Here is a 20504-nt window from a genome sequence, read left to right as displayed (position 1 = left end):
ATCCTGTTTGAGGTTAACACTACTTCATCCTGTAAACAAAATAGGAAACAATGCAGCAACAGCTACAATAAGGACACTGTGCGTAATAAAATAAAGGAATGTGTCGAAAGGGATAGCCGACGTGGGCAAAGAAAACCTGAACCTGATTATGATTCAACAACATGGAGAAAAGCCCCCAACATCTGTAAAAAACAAACCAACCACGAACATGGTCGTCTTAAAACAGAAGCAAGAATTCAAAGTGCAGGTGTGCCAGTCTTCATTTCCACATCCATCCAGGAAAGAAACAGAGCGTACTATTATTTTATATAAAGTGACAAGTTCTGCTTTAAAACATTTAGTTATGCTATCTTGCAAGAATTGTTTTTACATGATTTCTACATTGATTTAATGAAAAGATGGTCCCAGGCGATACATGGTATAATTTCTTGAATCTAAGGAGATTATGGAGATGGTACATTTTATTTATTTGCAGGAACAAGAAGCTGAAAATTCAGTATCAGAAGAATCAGTAATTCCACTCCTCCAAAACTCAAATAAAGCCCCAAACCCATCATGAGCCGTGAAGCCACATTCAGAGACTCTGTAACCAAAGGCTGCTCCTAGTTAATGAGTCCTGGCCAGCCGACATGAACAGCCAGAAACCATGTTCAATGCCAGAGTGGGATGTTAACTGTCCAAACTGATCCAAATCCCGGTGCTACCTGGCATCATGTATAAAATTCATTTCCGCTTTCTTCACTGTATAGGACCCCAAAAGTTTTCCCATGAAAGGGGGCATTTGTTGAAAGTGATTTTTGAATAGAGAACTTTCATGAAATACATTTCAAGTCTTACCTCCAGTACTTCTCACAGTGGCACAGGATCTGCCCGCTGTGCACAATGCATTAGCAAGTAAGAACAGTCTTACGTTGCGTCCTTTCGTATTCCTTCCAGCTCTGATTACACTGAAAACGTCTGACTCTAATGCTTGCTGTCTTCCTTAGCAAGAAACAGCACTAGTTTTTCAAATCATGTATGCAGCTGGACGATAAGATTAATAAGTTACAATACATATGTATCACAGATTCATCTTTTTTTTGTAATTCACTGAATAAACTGTATTCCAATAAATGCTCTCCCCCCGCCCCCCAAGAGTGTACTGTGCCTATAATGAGGTGTTTAAATATTTTTCTCCAAACGTTATGAAAACACGAGGCTTCGTGCCCAGTACTAATAAATACTTAATTTAAAAAGAAAAAGAACGCCCGCCACAGAGAAACACGAAAAAAACCCCTCCCTGCCCCGTGGGTCCTCCAGCAGGTGGCGGTGCCGGTTCAGCCTGACATGGCTGAGATCTCATAGTCACTGACCGAGGTGAGGGGTTTGCCCATCATTCGGATGTTTTTTGCACTGGTGATCCTGGCCATCATACACACGGGCTTGTCAAAGTACTTGACCAGAGCAGGCTCGGTTAAGAGCGAGGCCAGGAACTGCTCGAAGGTAATAGCCCAGTCCCGGTCGAGGCTGGTGCTGCGGGGCAGTGCTGCAGAGCCCTGGCCACTGCGCACCAGGACCGTGTCTTCCCCAATGTCCTCGCAGTGCAGCTTGTCCTCCTCGTGGGAGCCGGCACTCAGCACCGAGTACGAGGACATGGAGCTGTCATCGTCAGAGATGAGCATGGACGAGCAGGCCCCGTTGTCCCGGGGTGACGAGTCCTCCAGCTTAATGTCCTCCATCTGGCCTCCCAGGGAGTGCTCCTCGCCGTCTGCTGCCAGGGGCTCTGCGTTCTCCACCGCGTAAGGCTGACCTGGCCCTTTCTTGGGGAGGAGTGTGCCACCTGCACCGCCGCCACTGCTGCCTTCCTTGGCAGGCTGGGTGACGAAAAGCTTGCCCACTTCTCCGATTTCCAGCAGCAGGCTGGTCACCGCCGCCGTGGCGTGGTACAGCTCTTGCTCGTTGGGGTCCTCGCTGAACATGTTGTACATTGTCTTGCACAGCTCAATGAACTGCCCCTGTAGAGTAATTGGGAAAGTCACACACCTAACAGGAAATCTCAGGGAAGCAGCAAGGTGGCAGTGAGGGGCTGCTTGGTAAAGATACCCTCCTTCTGAGTAACTCCTCCAAGCAAGGTGGGGGCGCCTGAGGGTTAAGGCCTCTTGAGGGATGCTCGCCTTTTTGTTTTGTATTTGAAAAACAAACCATGGAAGTATAAGAAGCCTTCAGATACTCAACATCTAGATCCTAGAATGGTGGCTATCCATTTCATAGACTCTCTTCATCTTTTTCCTTAACATCCAACTGGGCTTCTCCCAGGCAAGCATGGATCCCCCTTCCTACACACCTGCCTCATCACCCTAGACACAAAGCAAGCCCTGCCCACCTCAGGCAGAGAGCCTGTGTGATCACTTAGTGGCCTTCCTTCCTCATTACAGAGAGGCTTTCTAAAGAAAACCTTTGCCTGCAATCTTTACCACTGAGCAGCATGGTGGTGGGAAAGGTAGTCTGGGCTTTGGTGTTTGGGGAGCTGAGGGTGTTTGTAACCACCAGGGTGAGACACGCGTGGTCCCCAGATTGGACAGTTCATGGTTCACGCTTCTCTGAGAAGCTCATTTCTCCTTCAGGGTTTGAAACGACTTCACACAGTAAAGCACTTACCTGGTTCAGTTTGGGTAGATCCTTGGCATTCTTGGACTTGGACTTATTTTCTGGAGTCCAAAGTCTTAGATAATTACGATTTTCTTGAGAATTTGCCCTCTTCCCTAAAACCCCAAAGGTCAAGAAATTAGTGTTCAGGAACCAAGGAATCAATGTTCAACAAGCAAGGAAGTGACCAAACTGGAAGGCGGTGTCATACCTTTGTCTGGCTTTAGGCTCACGGTGACAAAGCCATCATCAGCACTCGTTTTGCTTCTGCTATCCAATCCCACAACTATCAAGAGATATTCAGAAGAAAAAATGTAAACTTATATACTACAACTACAGACTTATCATCAGAATAGAATAGAAGAACTTCTGCACAGGGGTGCCTGGTTTAGCCACCAAACCAATACAGAAAACAAAACAAAACAAACAAAAACACCAAAATACCAGCACCTAGAGTTACATTTGAATCTCAGTTTTTTAAAAAACGTAGTTTTTTTGGAGTAAGTACAGTCTTACTATGGCATGGAGGGGGGCAGGCAGTTGGCACAGCAGTTAAGCCACCGCTTGCGAATGCCTGCATCGCATACCAGCGCCTGCTCTTCCAAGCTAGTTGTCCACAGTGTGGACGCTGGGAGGCAGTGAATGCTGATGGAAGAAGGACTGGGGTCCTCATCAGCCACATGGGAATCTAGACTGAATTCTGGGCTTCTGGCTTTAGCTTGGTTCAGCCCTGCCTATTGCACACATTTGAAGAATGAACCATGAGACAGAAAATCACTTTGTATCGGTCTCTTTTTCACATACAACGAACATAACTTTTTAAAAAAATTTATTGCATGGAAAAACTTACCTTGGGCAAATTATGTTTTATCTTAAATTCAGATTTTCCTGGATGTCCTATATTTTGCCTGACAACCTTACCCCTAAGTGAAGGACTTGCCCAGAAATAATTCTCACAGCTGGAGCTCACTCTTCAAGTATAAATCAAGGGGATGATGCCACATGGTCTTCAGAGTTTAAAGAACGGTGGCGCTTGTCCTAATGAAAGTGGATTATTCTCTTCTCTCTGCTAGATCAACATCTTGGCTTGACATACATGTGTAATTAGTTTCCCTGCCAGGCCCTGCAAGTGATCAAGAGCTTATTCTCCCAACGAAACTAAAAGCTATTTTGGTAGAAGAAATGAAACTTCTTTCCCCCCTTACAATATTATATGCTATAAAATTCTCTCAGAGGTACACATTATTAGCATGTCAAAAATCTGACCTTTAAGGAATGCATTGAGAACTTTCACACTCTTTCTTAGACATTATAGGACAGGCAAGGGATTGAAAAAGGAGCAGTGTACAATATCTTCAGATTCATATCCAGCTGGTCAGCTGTAAGAGTGCCTTCCAGCACTTCCTGAAACTCCTGAAAGGGGTCTGGTTTGTTAGATATGACCGTCACTGTCCATGGCGTCAAAACCTTCTCAGCAGCTTGTACGACAGGCTGAAGACAAAGAACCACGGACTCCATGGATCACTTGGAAATGTCCCTCCTCTCTGGTGAAGAGGAGTTAGGAAACAAACAGTTATTTTAAAATATTTTGGGTATGCTGAGTCTATGTAGTAAATACTATATAGCCATTTAAAAGCTATTTTTTTTTCAAACAATCTTTGACATTCTCACTGGATTTAATGTGAAAAATACAGGAATAAAAAGACTATTTAGGTATTTAATTCATTTATGTGTGTGTGTGTGTGTGAGGCACAAATAAGAAACAGAAATATTTCAAGATGCTAAGAATTATCTTTATATAGTAAGATTTTTAAGATGACTTATTTTTATGTTTTATCCCTACGTCAGAAATTTCAGCACAAAGCACTAGCACTTTCAGAACTAGAAAAGCACAGGCAGATTGAGCGAGAGAGCGAGGGAGGGGGGGAGGGAAGAGAATAAATCTTCTATCCACTGCTTCACTCCCCAAATGCCCACCAAAGCCAAGGCTGGGCCAAGCCAAAGCCAGCAGTCACAAACTCCATCTAGGTCTCCATCTTGGGTGGCAGGTCCAAAACACTCATCAGCTGCTGGCCCCCAGGTGCGTTAGCAGGAAACTGGGCAGCTGGGACTGAGACTCTGTGGGTTACCCAAGCAACAGCTTAAACTGCTGCATCAGAACACCTGTCCCTAGAAAAACATTCTTTAAAACTCACAGTTCAATGATATTAAATACTTCAGGCATGTGACCGTTCCCAAAGCACTTCTGAAACAAAAGATTCCTTTTCTGACAGTGGTACCACTAGGAAATAATGCATGGTTAGCATTTTTGTAGCTGGAATATTAAGACTCCTTCAGGATGTGCCAAGGTGCTATACAACAAGCCTTACTCACACTGGGGCCTAATGGCACTTACTAGGACAGCTCTGCCTCTCCATTCTCAATACAGGGAAACTGCATGCAGTCACCAGCTAATGACAGGCAGAGAAATCATTGTTTGTGGCCTGCTATCCATGAGGTACTCCAGTCTTAACAAGACCAGGTCTAGCCCTTGTCTCTCTACTCAGTCACTCTCATGCTCAAAGTTCAAATGCAAGTCCAAGTGCTGCTTGTTCTGGGATGCCAGATTTAAGAGGCAGAAGAACCCATGAGCAACCTATGTTCACTTTTGGACCTGGGAGAGGGAAAGAAGCTGTCCTATTTTAGTATATGTGCTGCCGAAGCAAGCATGAAAGAAGCTGTCCTAATGATGAGTTAGAAGATAAGTAACATACTACAATAACAATTACGAACACTGCTGGGCCCAGCACAGCAGCCTAGTGGCTAAAGTCCTTGCCTTGTATATGTCAGGTTCCTATATGGGCGCTGGTCCTAATCCCTGCAGCCCCACTTCCCATCCAGCTACCTGCTTGTGGCCTGGGAAAGCAGAGGATGGCTCAAAGCCTTGGGAGCCTGCACCCGTACTGGAGTTGCAACTATTTGGGGAATGAATCAGTGGATAGAAAAATCTTCCTCTCTGTCTCTCCTTCTTTCTGTGTATCTGACTTTCCAATAATAAAAAAAAAAATAAGAATACTTTTTACATGAGGCAAATAGCATAAGGCTTAGTTTGTATATCTAGAGATACATACAGGGGGCTTAATCACATCTGTGTAGACCTAATCATCACACAGCAGAGAGTTTGGCACACTTCTGCAAAAGGCCAGCCAGCCTAAAGAGCTTGGGTCCAGGGTCCCAGGATACCAACACTAAATGGCATTGTATGAGCACATAACCCAAGCTCATCTTCCTGGACACTGCAAGTCATCTCGGGATGACTTACAATACTTAACACAATGTAACTGGCAAATCATCGTTGTTTTTGCATATTACTTAGGCAAATAATGATGAACAGAATGTCTATACAGGTCCCTTACAGATGCAAGTGTTTTTCAAATATCTTCAATGTTTAGTCGCCTGAGTCTATGGATGTAAGACAATTTTGGTTCTGCAGTTCTATATGAACTTGGTTGTAACTGCTCAGCTCTGCCACTGTAGCGTGGAAACAACCACAGGCAATACAGATATGAATGAACTTGGCGGTGTTCAAGTAAAACTTTTATTTACATGCACTAAAATTTAAATTTTATATGCTTTTCCCACAACAGGAGGTATTATTTACTTCTATTTTTAAAAAGCCCTTTTAAAGTATAAAAATCATTGCTAGTTGACGGGCTGTACCAAATAGGTAATGGGTTGGATTTGGACTGTGGGGTCATAGTTTGCCCACTTCTGTCACAGAGAAAAACAGGAATATTAGAGAACGCTTTCTGATATAACTGCCTGTTCCCAAGTTGAATAGCTTCATAACAGGATGATATTCTTATTGAGCCTGACCCCAGGAGGGAGAGGAAAGCCAAGACTACGGTTCAACAGGGTTTCTTTGCTCTAATCCTGTGGCATGTAAGGTGCATGGTCCCTTCCATGGGTTGATATACTTGCTCCTCATTTGCTGCTCAACTTTAATTTCATGGTGCAAGGGCAAAGCTGTTGTTTGGGACACCTGCATTCCACAAGGGATGAACTCTGCTAATATACATCCTAAGAGAGAGCAGATGATGGCTCAAGTATGTAGGTCCCGTCCACCTGTGTGGGAGATCCACAAAGTTCCTGGCTAAAGTAAGCACGTGGGGTGTGAACTGGCGGCGGAGAACTCTCTCTCCTCTCTCTGCCTTTCAAGTAAGTAGAAAAAAAAAAAATCAAAAGGCAAAGTAACATGTTAAGCAGCCATATTAAAATATTTCTCTGGAAATATGTTTTGAAGAAAATAAGTTCCCAACAGCAGGTTCTGTAGAAGATCAACACAGTCTTCCTGGGAAAAGTCACTCACCGTGTGTACATTCTGGGGTGATATCTTCAAAGAAGTACTGAGTTGCTTCAAAAGCAGAATCCGGCTCATCTGGATCGGAAGATGGCTCTAGAGAGGGGAGGAGACATGCTTTTCACCTCGCAGGCCATGACTTGGTGGAAGTGTGCTTTAACTAACAGAGGCTGGCTCAGGGCAGCACGCAACAGGAAGGTTACAGGTGCAGTCAGGTCCCATCACTGGGAGGCAAGGAATGCCCACTATCTCCAAAACCCAGGGAGCATCTCCTTCATTCCTAACTCTGCCTTTCTACTTAGCAGCCCCACTCAGTAAGTGTCCCTTTGTGTTTTTCATTGTCATGGAGAATTTCCCCAACTCTGTGGGATAACGCCATATGAACTTTTTAAAAAACTGTACTTTATAAAATTTCCTAAACTTACAGTTTACCATTATTATCCCTGTCAACCAGTAACTACTGTTTTTGTTAATATTGTTAATGCTTTTGTTAATACTGCTAAATGTATCCCATTTGGGACTAATCCTGTTTAAAAGAGAATTCAAATTCTACCTAACATCTTTCTCCCTCATTCAGGGTAAAAATTGCTCCTCCACAAAGATTTCAGTGTCTCCAACATTCATTTTTTTCCCCCTCAATCTTTGTAGCCTATGTGTGACTGAATGTCATTTATTCTTTCTGGTGCAGACACCTGCACCAGCTCAAGCACCAGGTAAGTGACCACAGGATCACATCTAAGCTGATTTCAGAACCTACGTAGTCATGATTCAGTTTGTTCCTAGTGACCAATGATTTCACATACTAAAAGAAAGCAAATAGCTTACACCAAAAAAGAATGGGATTTCAAGCTTGGCCCTCATTTCAGCTTCATGTGCAGCTCACTTACCAGGCAAGACGTGCATCTTGTACAGCAGTTTGAGCTTCTCTGTGAGGTCGCCATGGCATGCAGCACCTAGAAGTCACACACATAGCAACATGAAATAGCAACATATATACCTGGCTGAGCGTACCTGAGCAGTCTCTTCTTTGCAAATTGGAACAGGGTCTATATATGAAAAATAACAGAAGTATACAAAGTGTAGAAAGTAGCCAGGGTAGATTTGGAAAAAGGAAAATTGACCACAGCCTGACCCACATCTTTTTTGCATATCACCTGAGACAAGAACCAAGCACCTGCAAGAATGTTCTCAAAGACAGTGGCTCATTACCATGACAGGTATCCTGCCCCACTGATACTGTCACTAAGTGTTGAAAGTTCTGTGAAATTCCCCTTAGTCTAACACTTTAATATGCATTTTCAACTTTGCAAAGCCCATGAACCCCATAAAATGCAAACATTTAAGATTACATGCATGTGTCATTCTTAGTGAAGAAAATGTGCATAATCACGATTAAATCTCATTCCAATTTTAGTGTGTGTGCTGCGGAAGCGAGCACCATGATTAAATCTCACAGAATCCATAACTCAAATGACCCAGAGTTCTTCTCCTTGTTCCAGTCTCTGACGGACAGGTCGTCTGCCTTTCCTGTGCAATGATCTTGAGACTTCAAGCAGAGCTGCCCGGTGCCTCCCAGCTTTGGAAGGACACACTGATCCTCCCACATGACATATTTCCTACACTTTCAATGTTCTTGTATCACATGATTTGTATACCTGGCCCCATTATTACCGATTTCCACCCTCACTGGTAACTTCCTAAGTCAACATCAGGACACAGTTCCAGAGTCTATGGGTGCCTGCAAGCCTTTTGACACTGACTCTGTGACCGCACAGTTATCTAAACCCAGCATGGCTGCAGGTTAAACAACAATACTGTGAAAATGACGGACATCTCTTAGCCAACCACCTGTACCTCATCCTACCCTGGCTACTTTCTACACTTTGTATACTTTTGTTACTTTTCATATATAGGCCCTGTCTCCATTTCTCCTCCTCATTTATGATCAGTAATAAAGTTTTGACAGTTTCCTTTTGATGAACAACATCATGAGAATTAGAGTTGTCCAGCAGAATTTGCAAGATTAGAAAATGGTAAAAGGTTAGCACAGCAGCACAGGTCTTAACCTGATCTACAGGCTTCACTTGTTTTTTTCTCTTTTTTTTTTTTTGGAAAGGCAGAATGTACTTAGATATTAGTTGTGTAACTTAAAATTGATGCTTCCCCTGGCTCAACCTCCCCAAAGAAATTCCTTCTTGTTTTGAGACTGGCAGCCCTCCTTTGAATCCTGTGCCCAGTACATATTCACTGTGCTCCACCATTGAGTTCACTGCCAGATTTTGACTTTCTAGTAAACAGTTAATATCTCAGTAAGTTACTCCATTTTTGTGATTCTTCCAGCCCTCCCCCCCAGTAAGCTGAAAATGATGATACTAGTAACCAGATAGATAATAGGGAGGTTTGCATGTTTGTGTTCCACTCAAATTCACAGATCGAAACTGAATCCCAAGCGTGCTGGTGTCACAAGGTGGGGTCTTAGAGAGGTGATCAGCTCATAGGAGCCACGCCCTTGTGTTGGATGCCGGTGCCTTACAGCCATGGCTGGAGGGAGGCCGTCTGCTCTTCTGCCATGTAAGAACACAGAAGAGTACTCTCTCCATTTAAACAGCTGGCTTCCTCTCACCTATATGCCTTCCAGACTCTTACAGATATAGGATCCATCCTTTGCTCCATGGATGCCTGCCCCTTTATCTTTCCTTGGGCACATCATTCTAATCTATGTTGCCCAAGGTTGTAGAGTGACACAATAAAAAAAAAAAATCCATGTTAGCTTATCTCAAACAATGCCTGCTCTTACATCAGTGTGGTTAAGCTGCATGGTTAACTAGCTGTAAATGGAACAAGAGTCTAGGAAGAATCCAATGGAGTAAACACACTGGCTCATGAGGCGGACAGGCAGCCACTGGTGAGCAGCTGTGGAGAAGGGCAGTGCAGGTGCGCATGCTCAGAACAGCTCATCCTTTCTGCTGCCAAGATGGCCAGAAAGGACTCCCACCAAGCCTGCAGAGGGGCTGAGCTTCCTGGCTTGTCAATCTAAGATAATGAAATGTTCTGTGAAACATACTGAAACCATATGAAGCTACATGTAATCGAAGCATATATAGAAATATAGTTCATAGAGAGTACACACACATACACATGCACAATTATATATGTATAAAGAGAAGCCAACCACTACCCAGAAAGCCCCTTTTACCCTAGTAAACACCCCAGGGTCTATGGGTTCAGCGTTTATGCTGGCGTTTTACTGACTTGCAAATTCTCCAGCGATGTATTTCAGATACATCACCTCCTTCTGAGGGCTATCTAATATAGAACGCCAAAGGAGCTATCTATATAGCTGTTAACTAAAAGCACATTTTATAATCGGCTTGCAAACCTTTTGCCCTCTAGCTCCATCTGCAGAGGCAGCCCAGAGTCCAGGACCTGAGGACAGCACTAAGGACCAACAGGTCAACTCCCCTACTCCTGACTATTGTCCTCACAGAGTAATATCACATCCTTACTTAGCCCAGAGACAAACTCTCGGAAGTTAATTAGCGAGTCTCCATTCTCATCCAATAACTGGAACAAGCGGGAGGCCAGCACGTCCGAGTGAGTTCCGCATGCCCAAGGGAACAGAAGGGCAAACATGCCCTTGAACTGTTCAAAGTCGATGCGATACTGTTCAAGGTAAGGCAGGCTGGGGTCGTGCCGGTCCAGCGCATTGCTGCTCCCTCCCCAGTAGCAGCTGGTTAGATGCTCTGCCTGCAAAAGAGAGAGATGAGGCTGTTCAGCACCTGCTTTCCCGGGGTCCCCACGCACACAGACACTGTCATATGGTATTCCATCCACAGAGGTCTGTCCCTCCTATTTTACACACATGCGAATGGAGACAAAAGATTAGCATGGCAGCCTCAAGGCTGAGAATAGAGATGCGGACTCAGCAATGGGCTTCCTACTTCTGTCCTCTCTATTTGTGAGATCGCATTGATGAGAAACAGACACAGGTAAAGGATGTAATAGAAAGGTCTAGGACCTCCCCTTCCTGGCCCCCAACACACACACACACACACACACACACACACACACACACACACACTTCTAGTTAGTTCCTGGGCATGAGGAAGATTCTTTTTAGTTTATACCCCACTGTACTATTTCACTAGAAACCTATTGTGTGGCATTCAGTTGGGTGGAGGCCTTCAGCTTTGCTCTTACTTGGAGAAAGTACAAAGACTGCCAACGTCTTTGTACTAATTGCTTGCTGGGAATGTTTCAACTCATACACTAAATAGGATTAGGGAACAGAGGGTAAAACACAGGGTGAAATCAGCCAGGACTTCCGCAACGCAGCTCTGGCAGAATACAGGAAGCAACACTGAGGTGCCCTGTGGCCTTGGCACTGTATTCCTGGCAGCAATGCCAAGGGAATGGGATGTCAGAGGGAGGGGGCACATGCAGAGGGGGGCAACAGCCTGCTGGCCTGAGCTGTGCTGTGCTAAAGACCATCACGGGTGTAGCCCAGTAGAGTTCCGTGGACAGAATAGTGTTGATGATGCACTCCCAGGGAGGGATCCCCTCTGGCTAGGTACAGCAGCCCACAAAGCTTACCCCAAACACTCCCTAGGCACCCGAGTTACTTGAAGCCAGATCTGCACAGGGGGCACAGACCTGCTCATGACACTTGTCAGCACCCAGTCAAGAAACAAGTCACTCAGCATCCTACTTGTCCCCTGATGGACCCCCAGAGATGGGGTGAGGGTAGAGAGACCGAGGCATGAGAACTCACTGGGCAAGAGTTTTCAAGCAATCAGGACAGAGCAGTCTGGAAGCACATTTTCTACCTATGCCTCAGGGTGCAGCCCATCTAATTCTTTCCCCCTAAACGCTTACCGAGGGATCCAAGCACTGAGCTCCCTAGAAGGGCAATGCACCAGTACTTTGAAGCCACAGGAAAAGACCAAGGCTTGGTCAAGCACCAGCAAGTTGGGCAGGGATCCTAACACAGGGATTCAGTAAAATCCTGGACAAAATGAGTTAAAAGCAAATAAAGCATCCCAAAGACAGGAAGAAGAATCGAAAACTGAGATTTTTAAACTTGGAGTCCACAGTACCAGGGCTCTCTCTCATCCCTGGCACCAGCCAAGGGTGTAGGACTCTTTTCTGAGCATGGAGTTGGGTTGTTGCTCAGTATGCTGAGGGGGCTTGTGAGTGTCACCAGACCCTGAGGGCAGGGCTTCTGAGCACAGGCAAAGCTTGCTTCCTTCAAGCATAGTCTTGGGGCTCCAAGGACACATCTGGTACCCGAGCATGCACAGGTTAGAGAGCAGCAGTGCCCAGCCAAGCTGTGGCTTTACCCCCTCTGGAACTGAGGCAGCTGTACAGCCTGCCCATATCCTCTGCGCCTCTTGGGGGTTTCCTGAGCTGTAGGCCCCTGCAACCCCTGCAGGGTGAGGTGACAGTGTTCTTCAGCAAGAACCACTGGAGACAGCCTGATTGAGCATGTCCGCTTATTGTACAGCCAGCACAATCTTATACAGACTAAGAAAGGGGAATGCACAAGCATGTCTTCCGATAGATCTCCCACACAACAATGATGCTGTAATTGGCTAGAAGGTATGTCTATCTCTTTGGACCCTCCACTCATGTAACATGTCACATACAACACACATGGCTGGCAGATATGCCACAGGTCAAGTTTACCACCTGCAGCTGTGGGTCAGCTGAAGGTCACGCATACATGCGGCTGGCAGGCAAGGCTGGCAGGCAACATGGGACCACATCTTACTACTCAGAGTTGCTTATCAAGGACGTCCTAGTGCAGCTAGTCCATGCACAGAGAAGAGAGACTGGGGTGCAGCCAACCCACTGCCCTCGCCTATATGGCCAATGAACAGGCCAAGTTGAGGTCTCGGTTAGCCAAAACCATAGTCAGGGGATTCCCCAGGGGGCACGGTGTGCCGTGTGCCCATGACCTCCCACATATACCAAGCAGGCAGAGACTCAGGAGCGATCTCCCACACCCGCCGCCTCTTAGTGCTCCTCAGTGTGTGGCTCTTCCTTATGCCCCAGTCCTTCTCTGGCCTGTAGGTGGTCTTGCTGCCTCCAGGGACCACTCCTTCTTGTGCAGAGTGGTCACAGCCCCTACCCCTGCTGTAGCATACTCCTTCCCGTCTTTACTATCCTTTTATATTTGTATTCAATTGTATCATTATTTTTTTTCTCTTAAGAAGCAGAGGAACCCCTGTCTGATAGATAACCAAATTAACCCTGCATCATTAGCTACAGGTGCCACTGAAGGGACTATTGCTGTACAGGCACGTGATGGAAACTTCAGGTGCGGCAGGACGCTGCTGGAGGTGCTGCTGCACACAGGCAGCCCCAGGCAGCTATGAAATGTAGAGAACTCCAGTTGCTGAGCCTTCTGAGGCCGTCGGAAGAGTGAAGGATGGCAAATTTACACAAATTTCAGGCAGAATTTAAACTTGGTCATTGCTGTTATGATGAATATTGTAAAACAAAACCCTCATTCTCTTCAGGCCCATGGAAATAACTAGAATATTACATGGAGGAAAACATGAACTTATAGGAGCATGAGCATGTTAACTTTTCCTATGATTTCATTTCATGTTCTCAGCGTTACCTTCCAATTTATGCATGTAGAGGCTGAAGCTATTCCTTAACAATCAGACAGAAAAATCAAGAACTGGATTTTTTTCCGTGAACTCTTCTATTCCTACGGGCATGACTTAACTTTGAAACTCACCTTGAAAAGAGCATAAAGTTCTTCAAGCTCATCAATGGTAAAGGAAGTTTCTGTCACAATGGTCCGTACCTATAAAGGAAAAAAAATAAGCTCAAAGAATTTTTCACCCCCCCCCCCCAATGCCACATGGGTAAAGTTCCTGACACCATCTTCAACGCTGCCAGACAGCGGTGCAGGGGCTGGCAGTGGCCAGGTGAAGGCGCAGGGGGAAAGTCAAGGCTGCTTCTGGAAGTACTCACCACGTTCCGTTTGGTGGTATCCTCCAGGGTCTGGATCACTTTCAGCCTCTGTTTGAATCTCATCTGCTCAATCAAGTCTGCCCGGATTGTTCCAAATTTCTGCAAAGGAGCAGCATTGGTGTTTCTGAGAAAGCTCTTGCTAACGCACGGTGCTGCAGCTGCAGAACAGCCGGAACATGTTTGACACATGACAAGCCAGCTGGGGCTACGGTCTGACTCGGTGTTTTAGCACCATTTGGTAACCATACATATGTATCTAGGAGGGTCTATGCATCTCTGCAATAGAGCTAATTTTCAAAGTCAAAAGTGTCTTCTGCAAGTCAATAGCTCATCAAGAGGAAAGGTTACATGAGGACCCTTATTTGCAAGCGAAACAATGCTTCAGTGGCAAGAAAGTGGAGGACTCTGCTTCCAGGCTAACTAGCAGATGAGGAGCGGTGAAGTTGTGTGTGGATCAGGCTCCCTGCTGCTGAATCTAGAATGCAAAAGCCTTTGTCCATGTGGTTCAGAAATCCACAGGGCCCCAGATGGAGACACCGTGAGCTTTCCAACTCCAAATGTCTAGCATTGCCTTCGTGTTTGGGGAATTGCCTTTCAAAAGCCACCTGCATCTTCTGATAGCAGGTAGAAGAAACATGTCAGGTTTTAGATCGCTTAATGGAGCTAAAGAGAAACAAAGCAACCTAGATTAAAATATGAAGTCAGCAACACTGCTTAAAACAAAGCTTAAAGCTACAGAAGCCATGGCTGCAAAAGTTAAATACATTTACTTATTTATTTTAAAAGATTTATTTATTTTGATTGGAAAGGCAGATCAGATTGACAGAGTGAAGGAGAGATAGAGAAAAGGATCCTCCATCTGCTGATTCAACCCCCCAAGTGGCCGCAAAGACCAGAGCTGTGCCAGTCCAAAGCCAGGAGCTTCTTCCAGATCTCCTAGATGGGTCAGCATCCCAAGGCTTTGAGCCATCCTCTGCTGCTTTCTCAGGCTACAGGCAGGGAGTTGGATGGGAAGTGGAGCAGCCAGGATACGAACTGGCGCCCACACGGGATCCTGGAGCATGCAAGGGGAGGACTTTAACCACTCAGCCATCACACTGGGCCAAAAGGTTAAATACATTTAAAGAATAAAGGAATAGCTGAAAGACGACACCAAGTAATGGCATGGATATGGCACCCAAACTCCCATATACTGCTGGTTTGGCAAATTTGCCTGGTAATATCTATTAAATTAGAACATATATATCTGTGATTTGTATGTTCTAGTCCTAAGCAAATACTCTAAGAGACAGAGTCTATTTTTATTCAGGAGATACAACTAGGATATTCACAAGTGATGATATCATTAGCCCAAAGTATGTAACCACCTAACTGGCTGTTAATGAGAAAGTAGATAAACAAAAAATTTACTTGTTTGTTCTATCAGAAATAAATGCCTGGGTCCAAATTCAATTCTCTGGTTGAGTTATACAATGGATTGCTTTTCAACAGTATAACAGGTAGTTTCAGCACGTTTAAACTTCACAATCATCACGACTTCAAGATTACATACTGTATTTTTCAATTTATCTGGAGTTCAAAACAAATGAACTTGGACACTGAATCAGGTAAAACTAACCCATGGTGTTAAAAAATTGAGAGGCACTGGGCTCAAGAAGAGTGTCACTGTCCGTCCACACCATAGGAAGAATTTTCCAATTACTTCTCAACCTCTCTACTTTTTGGAAAGTTGGCTGATTTTCTTCTTTTTACTTTATTTTTCATGATACAGTTCCTCAGACTCAGGGATTTCCCCTTTTGCCCTCTCCCCACCCTCACTGCTTTCTGCTACATTGCAACGATAGCTTAATCCCTCAGCAATAGTCACAAGTCCATCACTGTGCTACTGAAGTATATCCTGACTTTGTAGGTATAGAGAATGGTATGAAGCCCAGCATTCTATTGTCAAGATACATTTAAAAGTTTCATTGGAAGTCAAACTTTTATTCAGAAGTAGAGATGTATACTGCAATGCATCTCCACTTCACTGTATACTTGCCTCCACTATACAATTCCTCTAGATAAAATATGTATATATATATGCTAAAAATACACAACACTTCACTAATCTGCATGTCAACCTTGCGCAGGTGCCATGCTAATCTTCTCTGTATCATTCCAATTTTAGTATATGTGCTGTTGACATCAGTACTGGCTAATTTTTAAAAAATTTGTTGAGTTTTGTTTTAAAGGTAGAGATAGATTTTCCATTTACCGGGTTACTCCCTAAATGCCTGCAACAGCTAGGACTAGGCCCAGGTTGAAATCAGCAACAAAAAAAAAAACTCCAGCTGGGACTTCAAAATGGGCATTAGGGGCCCAAGTAGCCAATTAGTGATTAGCTACTGCCTCCCACAGTGTGTGCTGGCAGAAAGTTAGGATCAGAAATGAAGTCAGGGCCAGAATCCAGAGCATCCAGACACCATGTGGGCATCCCTGGTGGCATCGTGATGCTGTGCTAAAGACCCCTCACCTCTAGTTCTGTCACTGCCCGAGCCACCAGCCTCCCTCCCACAGCCTCTCTCTGATTTCTTGCTCCCCTGAGACACTGTGCCTTTATTTCCTCCTAGTAGCAAGAGTGATCCTTCTAAAACTGCAGCCACAAAATGCTACTCTCTTGCTTACAACTTCATGGTTTTACATCTCTCTCAAGGCAACAAGTGTGCAAGGCGTGCAAGCCCTTGTACTCTGCCTATCTTCCCAAGCTGCCTCTCTCTGATCACCCGTTTCTTGTGAGTGCCAGCTGCTGTATCTCCCAGGAATGGGCTTAGGCACCCACACCCTGGCTCCCTGGTATGCATGCTACACGTCATTTCAACAGAGAAACAAACCTCAGAGAAACAGAATCCCCACTGCTTTCCTTGCTGTGTTCCCTCTTCCATCTGTATTTGGCTTATTTTGCCCACCAAAGATGGTGTCTGCCAGAGCCAAGGACATGGCTGAGTCATCCTCAACAAACACCTGCTGAATATACTGAGTCCTCATGCTCATCCCAGGACCAGATCACAGCATCCGCATCCCACCCCACCTGTCCAGTCGCAGGTACTAAGCTCTGCCTTGGCTCCTGGCATGACATGTTTGGAGTCAGATACAATTTAATTGCAATACTTGTTCACTTACCAGTTAGCTAGGTGGATGGGCAAACCCCCAGTCCTGTGAAGAGACCCCAAAACTGTTCTAGCAGGACTTCCGCCAGACACAAAGATGTGTTCATGCTGAGTGCTGATCAGAAGCGTTAGTTCACAATTAACACTGGCATGGTTGCTAAAGAAAGAGAGCAATTTCCCCCCAGCCCACATTCAGAGAGCTCATGGATCTGGCATTTAATTAATGCCTGGTCATCAACGGGAAGGCAGTCTCCCCCAGCCAGGTCTCGGCAGCTCGGCAGCTCGGCAGCTCAGCACGGGCAGAGCTAAGGCCTTCCCATCTGCAGCAGACCTAGGCTCCAAGTTCTTGGTTTGCTCGAGGAAACTTTAAAAGGAAAGTGAGCAATGAGAAAACCACTGGTAGGGGAGGGAGCTTCTGCCTCCTCCCACCCTTTGCAAACACTCTGACAGAAGCAATGCTCAGAATGAGACAAACACTGGCTCTGCACATCCTGCAGCCAACCTTTCCCATTACCCAAGAAGGGGCCCAGGTTTGGGCCCCATGGCTTTCCCTGGCAACAAACACTTCAGTTCCAGGACAAGAACCACTGCGCTCATGTAACTATTCCTTTAATTCTGGGACCGAGGAAGCCACAAATTATTTTTGTATTTATTTTATTTCTAACTGACCCATAGGAAGTTTCATTACCTCTATACCTTGTTCAATATTCAAATCAGGGCAAACACATCTGTTTTTTTAAATAATGTATCACTTTTATGGAAAAAAACAAATAAAAATTATTTCTTCCAGCTTTTAACAAAAATATGCAGTACATTCTCTATACTGACTCTATTATGCAACAATACCCCAGGACTTCTTCCCTTTTAATTTTTTAAATAGCAAAATTGCCAATCATCTTTTATTTCTCTTCCTGTACTCAATTGTTCCCTTAGTGTTTCTGAGCCTGTTTCTAATTCCCCTATCTAATTTCTAACATTTTCACGAGCAGAGACGGCTTTAATGCAGCAGTGACTTCCTTTGGCCGCTTCCTCCCACTTTCACCTAGCTGGTCTGTAGCAGTTCCCTTTCTTTCCTACACTCGGGGAACAATGGGCTTGTAGCCCAGAAAGGAAGCAGGTGTACACGAGTCTGGCTCCAGAACAAGTTCTTTGGCTTCTCACTGTCCTGCCATTGTTGCCAAATGAAAACCAAAGTTCCCCTGCCCAGGCTCGGCACTCTCTTGGGTTTGCTTCAGCTTGCACAATTATGCTGCGTCACTGTGAAAACAGGGGCAGACAGGAGACAGTCACAGAATTTAAAATGAGACAAGGGCCATCCTCAATCAAGCTCAACAGGCCCCTCTCTCCTAAGTAATCCAGCAAGAACAGCATGTGTTTAGATATTACAGCTTACTAGCAATCCAACAACAATAACACTTAACTCAGGTCATAGGTCCATGCAATGAAGTGATGACCAAATCTTCCCATCAGAGGGAAATTTACTGAAATAAAAAAGCATTGTTTCTCATTTCCAAAGTCTATGATTGAGGTCATCCAAATTCTGTTTAAAGATGCCTCCTTGAGTGTTACCTAACATTAGAGGAACTTCCAATATTCCCTATATAGACAGGCTGCGTCACAATTGTTAGCCCAGGGACTCAGCCCATCATCTTCCTTTAGCCAGAAAACCTGCAAATGCTTATGGCAGCAAAGAGCGCTTTGCTCTAAAAGAGGGGGTGGAGGGAGACAGGACAAAGAAAAGTGAGTCATCAGATGTGTAGGAAAGCATACTGCTTAAGGAGGAAGAGACTTGGGTGTTGGGTGGGGAACAGAGAGATGGGTGGTCGGGAAAGGAGAGGAGGGAAGGAAGGTAGAGAACGCAGAAGAGCAACAAAGACCAGAAGAGAGGTGAGGACCTCACAAAACTGAGTTTCCTGTCACTAAATGGGTTGCCACCCCAGCGGACTTTGGAACTTTAAAGAAAGATGCCTCAACTCATGACTGTCTTCCTACTATGGCACACCTTCATAACTCAAACGGGAAGCAGTGACACTTTTATTTTTAAAATCTAGATATATTTTATGATCCTTCAAGTTTCAGGTCTTTTGCCAAAAAAATGAGGGAGGGTACAAGACAGGCATTATCACACAAAATAAATACGGAAATTACAAAGAGTGCTTTTGTAAGCTTCAGTGTCAAACACCTTGTGTGAACTCAATGTATATTAGCTGTGGCTTGAACACGATGTTTGTAACACAAGATTAACATGGGAAGTACCCAAGAGACCCACTGGGGATCTGAAGTCCTGCTCCAACACACAGGGGACCCCTGGCAAGGCACTCAAGCTCTCCAAGCTGTGGGTCTATTATCTGTCAAGAGGGCATCATGACACCATCTGTAAGGCTGGCTTGTGAACACTAATTTTGATGAGACATGAAAACTGAAAACACAATGTCTAATATCATGTTGTTACCATAGGGTAGAAGATGCGTGTGTGTGTGTCCCTTTCTCTCTGCAACTGATTGTTTATAAACTAATAAATCTTATTTTTTTATATCAAGACCACTCAAATAAAATCATGACTTTCAACTTTTCTTGAAAAATTAGAAGTCTAGCAACGATGTCTGCTTGTCTCAGGGGGCAAAGAAATTGCTCACTCTAGAGGGATGGGGAAGCTTTTCCCTGGTCAGGACCATTTGGATATTTATAACACCATTCACGAGCCATACAAAAGGATCAGCTTACAAATCAGTCTGCTATAGATTTACTGAATTTCCAAGTCCTGCCAGTGGTTGAGATCCAATGATTTTGTAGGCCTCATGTGGCCCATGGGCTAAACTGTCTCTACACCTGCCACAGTCTCCCAGGCCTTACTGTCTAGTTTCCTGGGGTCCACCCTCGCTTATCACCTTTACTCCTGCCCTGGTGCCCTTGGCCTTGCTGTCCAACTCCCCACTCATGTGATGGGGCCTCTGCTCTAGAGCAGAGCCTCTGGACATGGGACATGCTTGTGACAGCTGGCCACTCTGGCCTCATATCAGCTGGTGAGCCCCAGCTTCCTCATCAGTAGAAGAGGGAAACCAGTTCTTGCCTCTCTGGATCAGTGCAGGAGAGCTATGCACTATGCTAGTAAAGTGGCTCACCATGCCGCTCTCATGATCCCCATCGTCCTCAACGAGAGAGGAAGGGAAAGCAGGGAGTTTTAAATCAGGCAGAACTTGCTCATATCCTAAACTCAGGGTCCCTTAACAACCACCAATAACAGTTCCGTACTAATTTGTAAGTTCTGTTTTTTTTTCTTTAAGCAATAAGCAAACACTGAATTTGCAAATTAAAGCTCTGGATGAAGAAACCATGTCCTGTCCAATCACCTTACTAATTAGACAAAAGAGGAAGGATTTACAAGTTATACACTGTCCACATCTTGT

General features: G+C 44.9%; 1 protein-coding gene and 1 non-coding gene across 3 annotated transcripts in view; both read right to left on the bottom strand.

Annotated features, from left to right (window-relative positions):
• Positions 1 to 1209: 1209 nt before the first annotated feature.
• The window catches only part of TBC1D9 (TBC1 domain family member 9), a 112841-nt gene continuing 93546 nt past the window's right edge, over positions 1210 to 20504 (bottom strand). The window contains exons 14-21 of one of the 2 annotated variants that reach the window (XM_058666827.1): positions 13952 to 14050; positions 13713 to 13781; positions 10471 to 10711; positions 7852 to 7917; positions 6974 to 7060; positions 2837 to 2911; positions 2638 to 2741; positions 1211 to 1994 (exon numbers count right to left, since the gene is read on the bottom strand). In XM_058666827.1, the coding sequence (XP_058522810.1) occupies positions 1317 to 1994; positions 2638 to 2741; positions 2837 to 2911; positions 6974 to 7060; positions 7852 to 7917; positions 10471 to 10711; positions 13713 to 13781; positions 13952 to 14050 (1419 nt within the window). In that variant the 3' untranslated portion in view covers positions 1211 to 1316. Of the gene's footprint in view, positions 1995 to 2637; positions 2742 to 2836; positions 2912 to 6973; positions 7061 to 7851; positions 7918 to 10470; positions 10712 to 13712; positions 13782 to 13951; positions 14051 to 20504 lie in introns of both variants that reach the window. The other variant, XM_058666828.1, reaches the window with a different exon arrangement.
• LOC118759041 (U6 spliceosomal RNA) lies at positions 16036 to 16142 on the bottom strand. The gene has a single exon (XR_004995949.1). It is a non-coding gene; the product is annotated as a U6 spliceosomal RNA (small nuclear RNA).

Source organism: Ochotona princeps, chromosome 7 (genome assembly GCF_030435755.1).
Source record: "Ochotona princeps isolate mOchPri1 chromosome 7, mOchPri1.hap1, whole genome shotgun sequence".
Taxonomy (NCBI): domain Eukaryota; kingdom Metazoa; phylum Chordata; class Mammalia; order Lagomorpha; family Ochotonidae; genus Ochotona; species Ochotona princeps.
The sequence above is the reverse complement of the archived record's forward strand: the minus strand, read 5'-3'. Positions and strand labels throughout refer to the sequence as shown.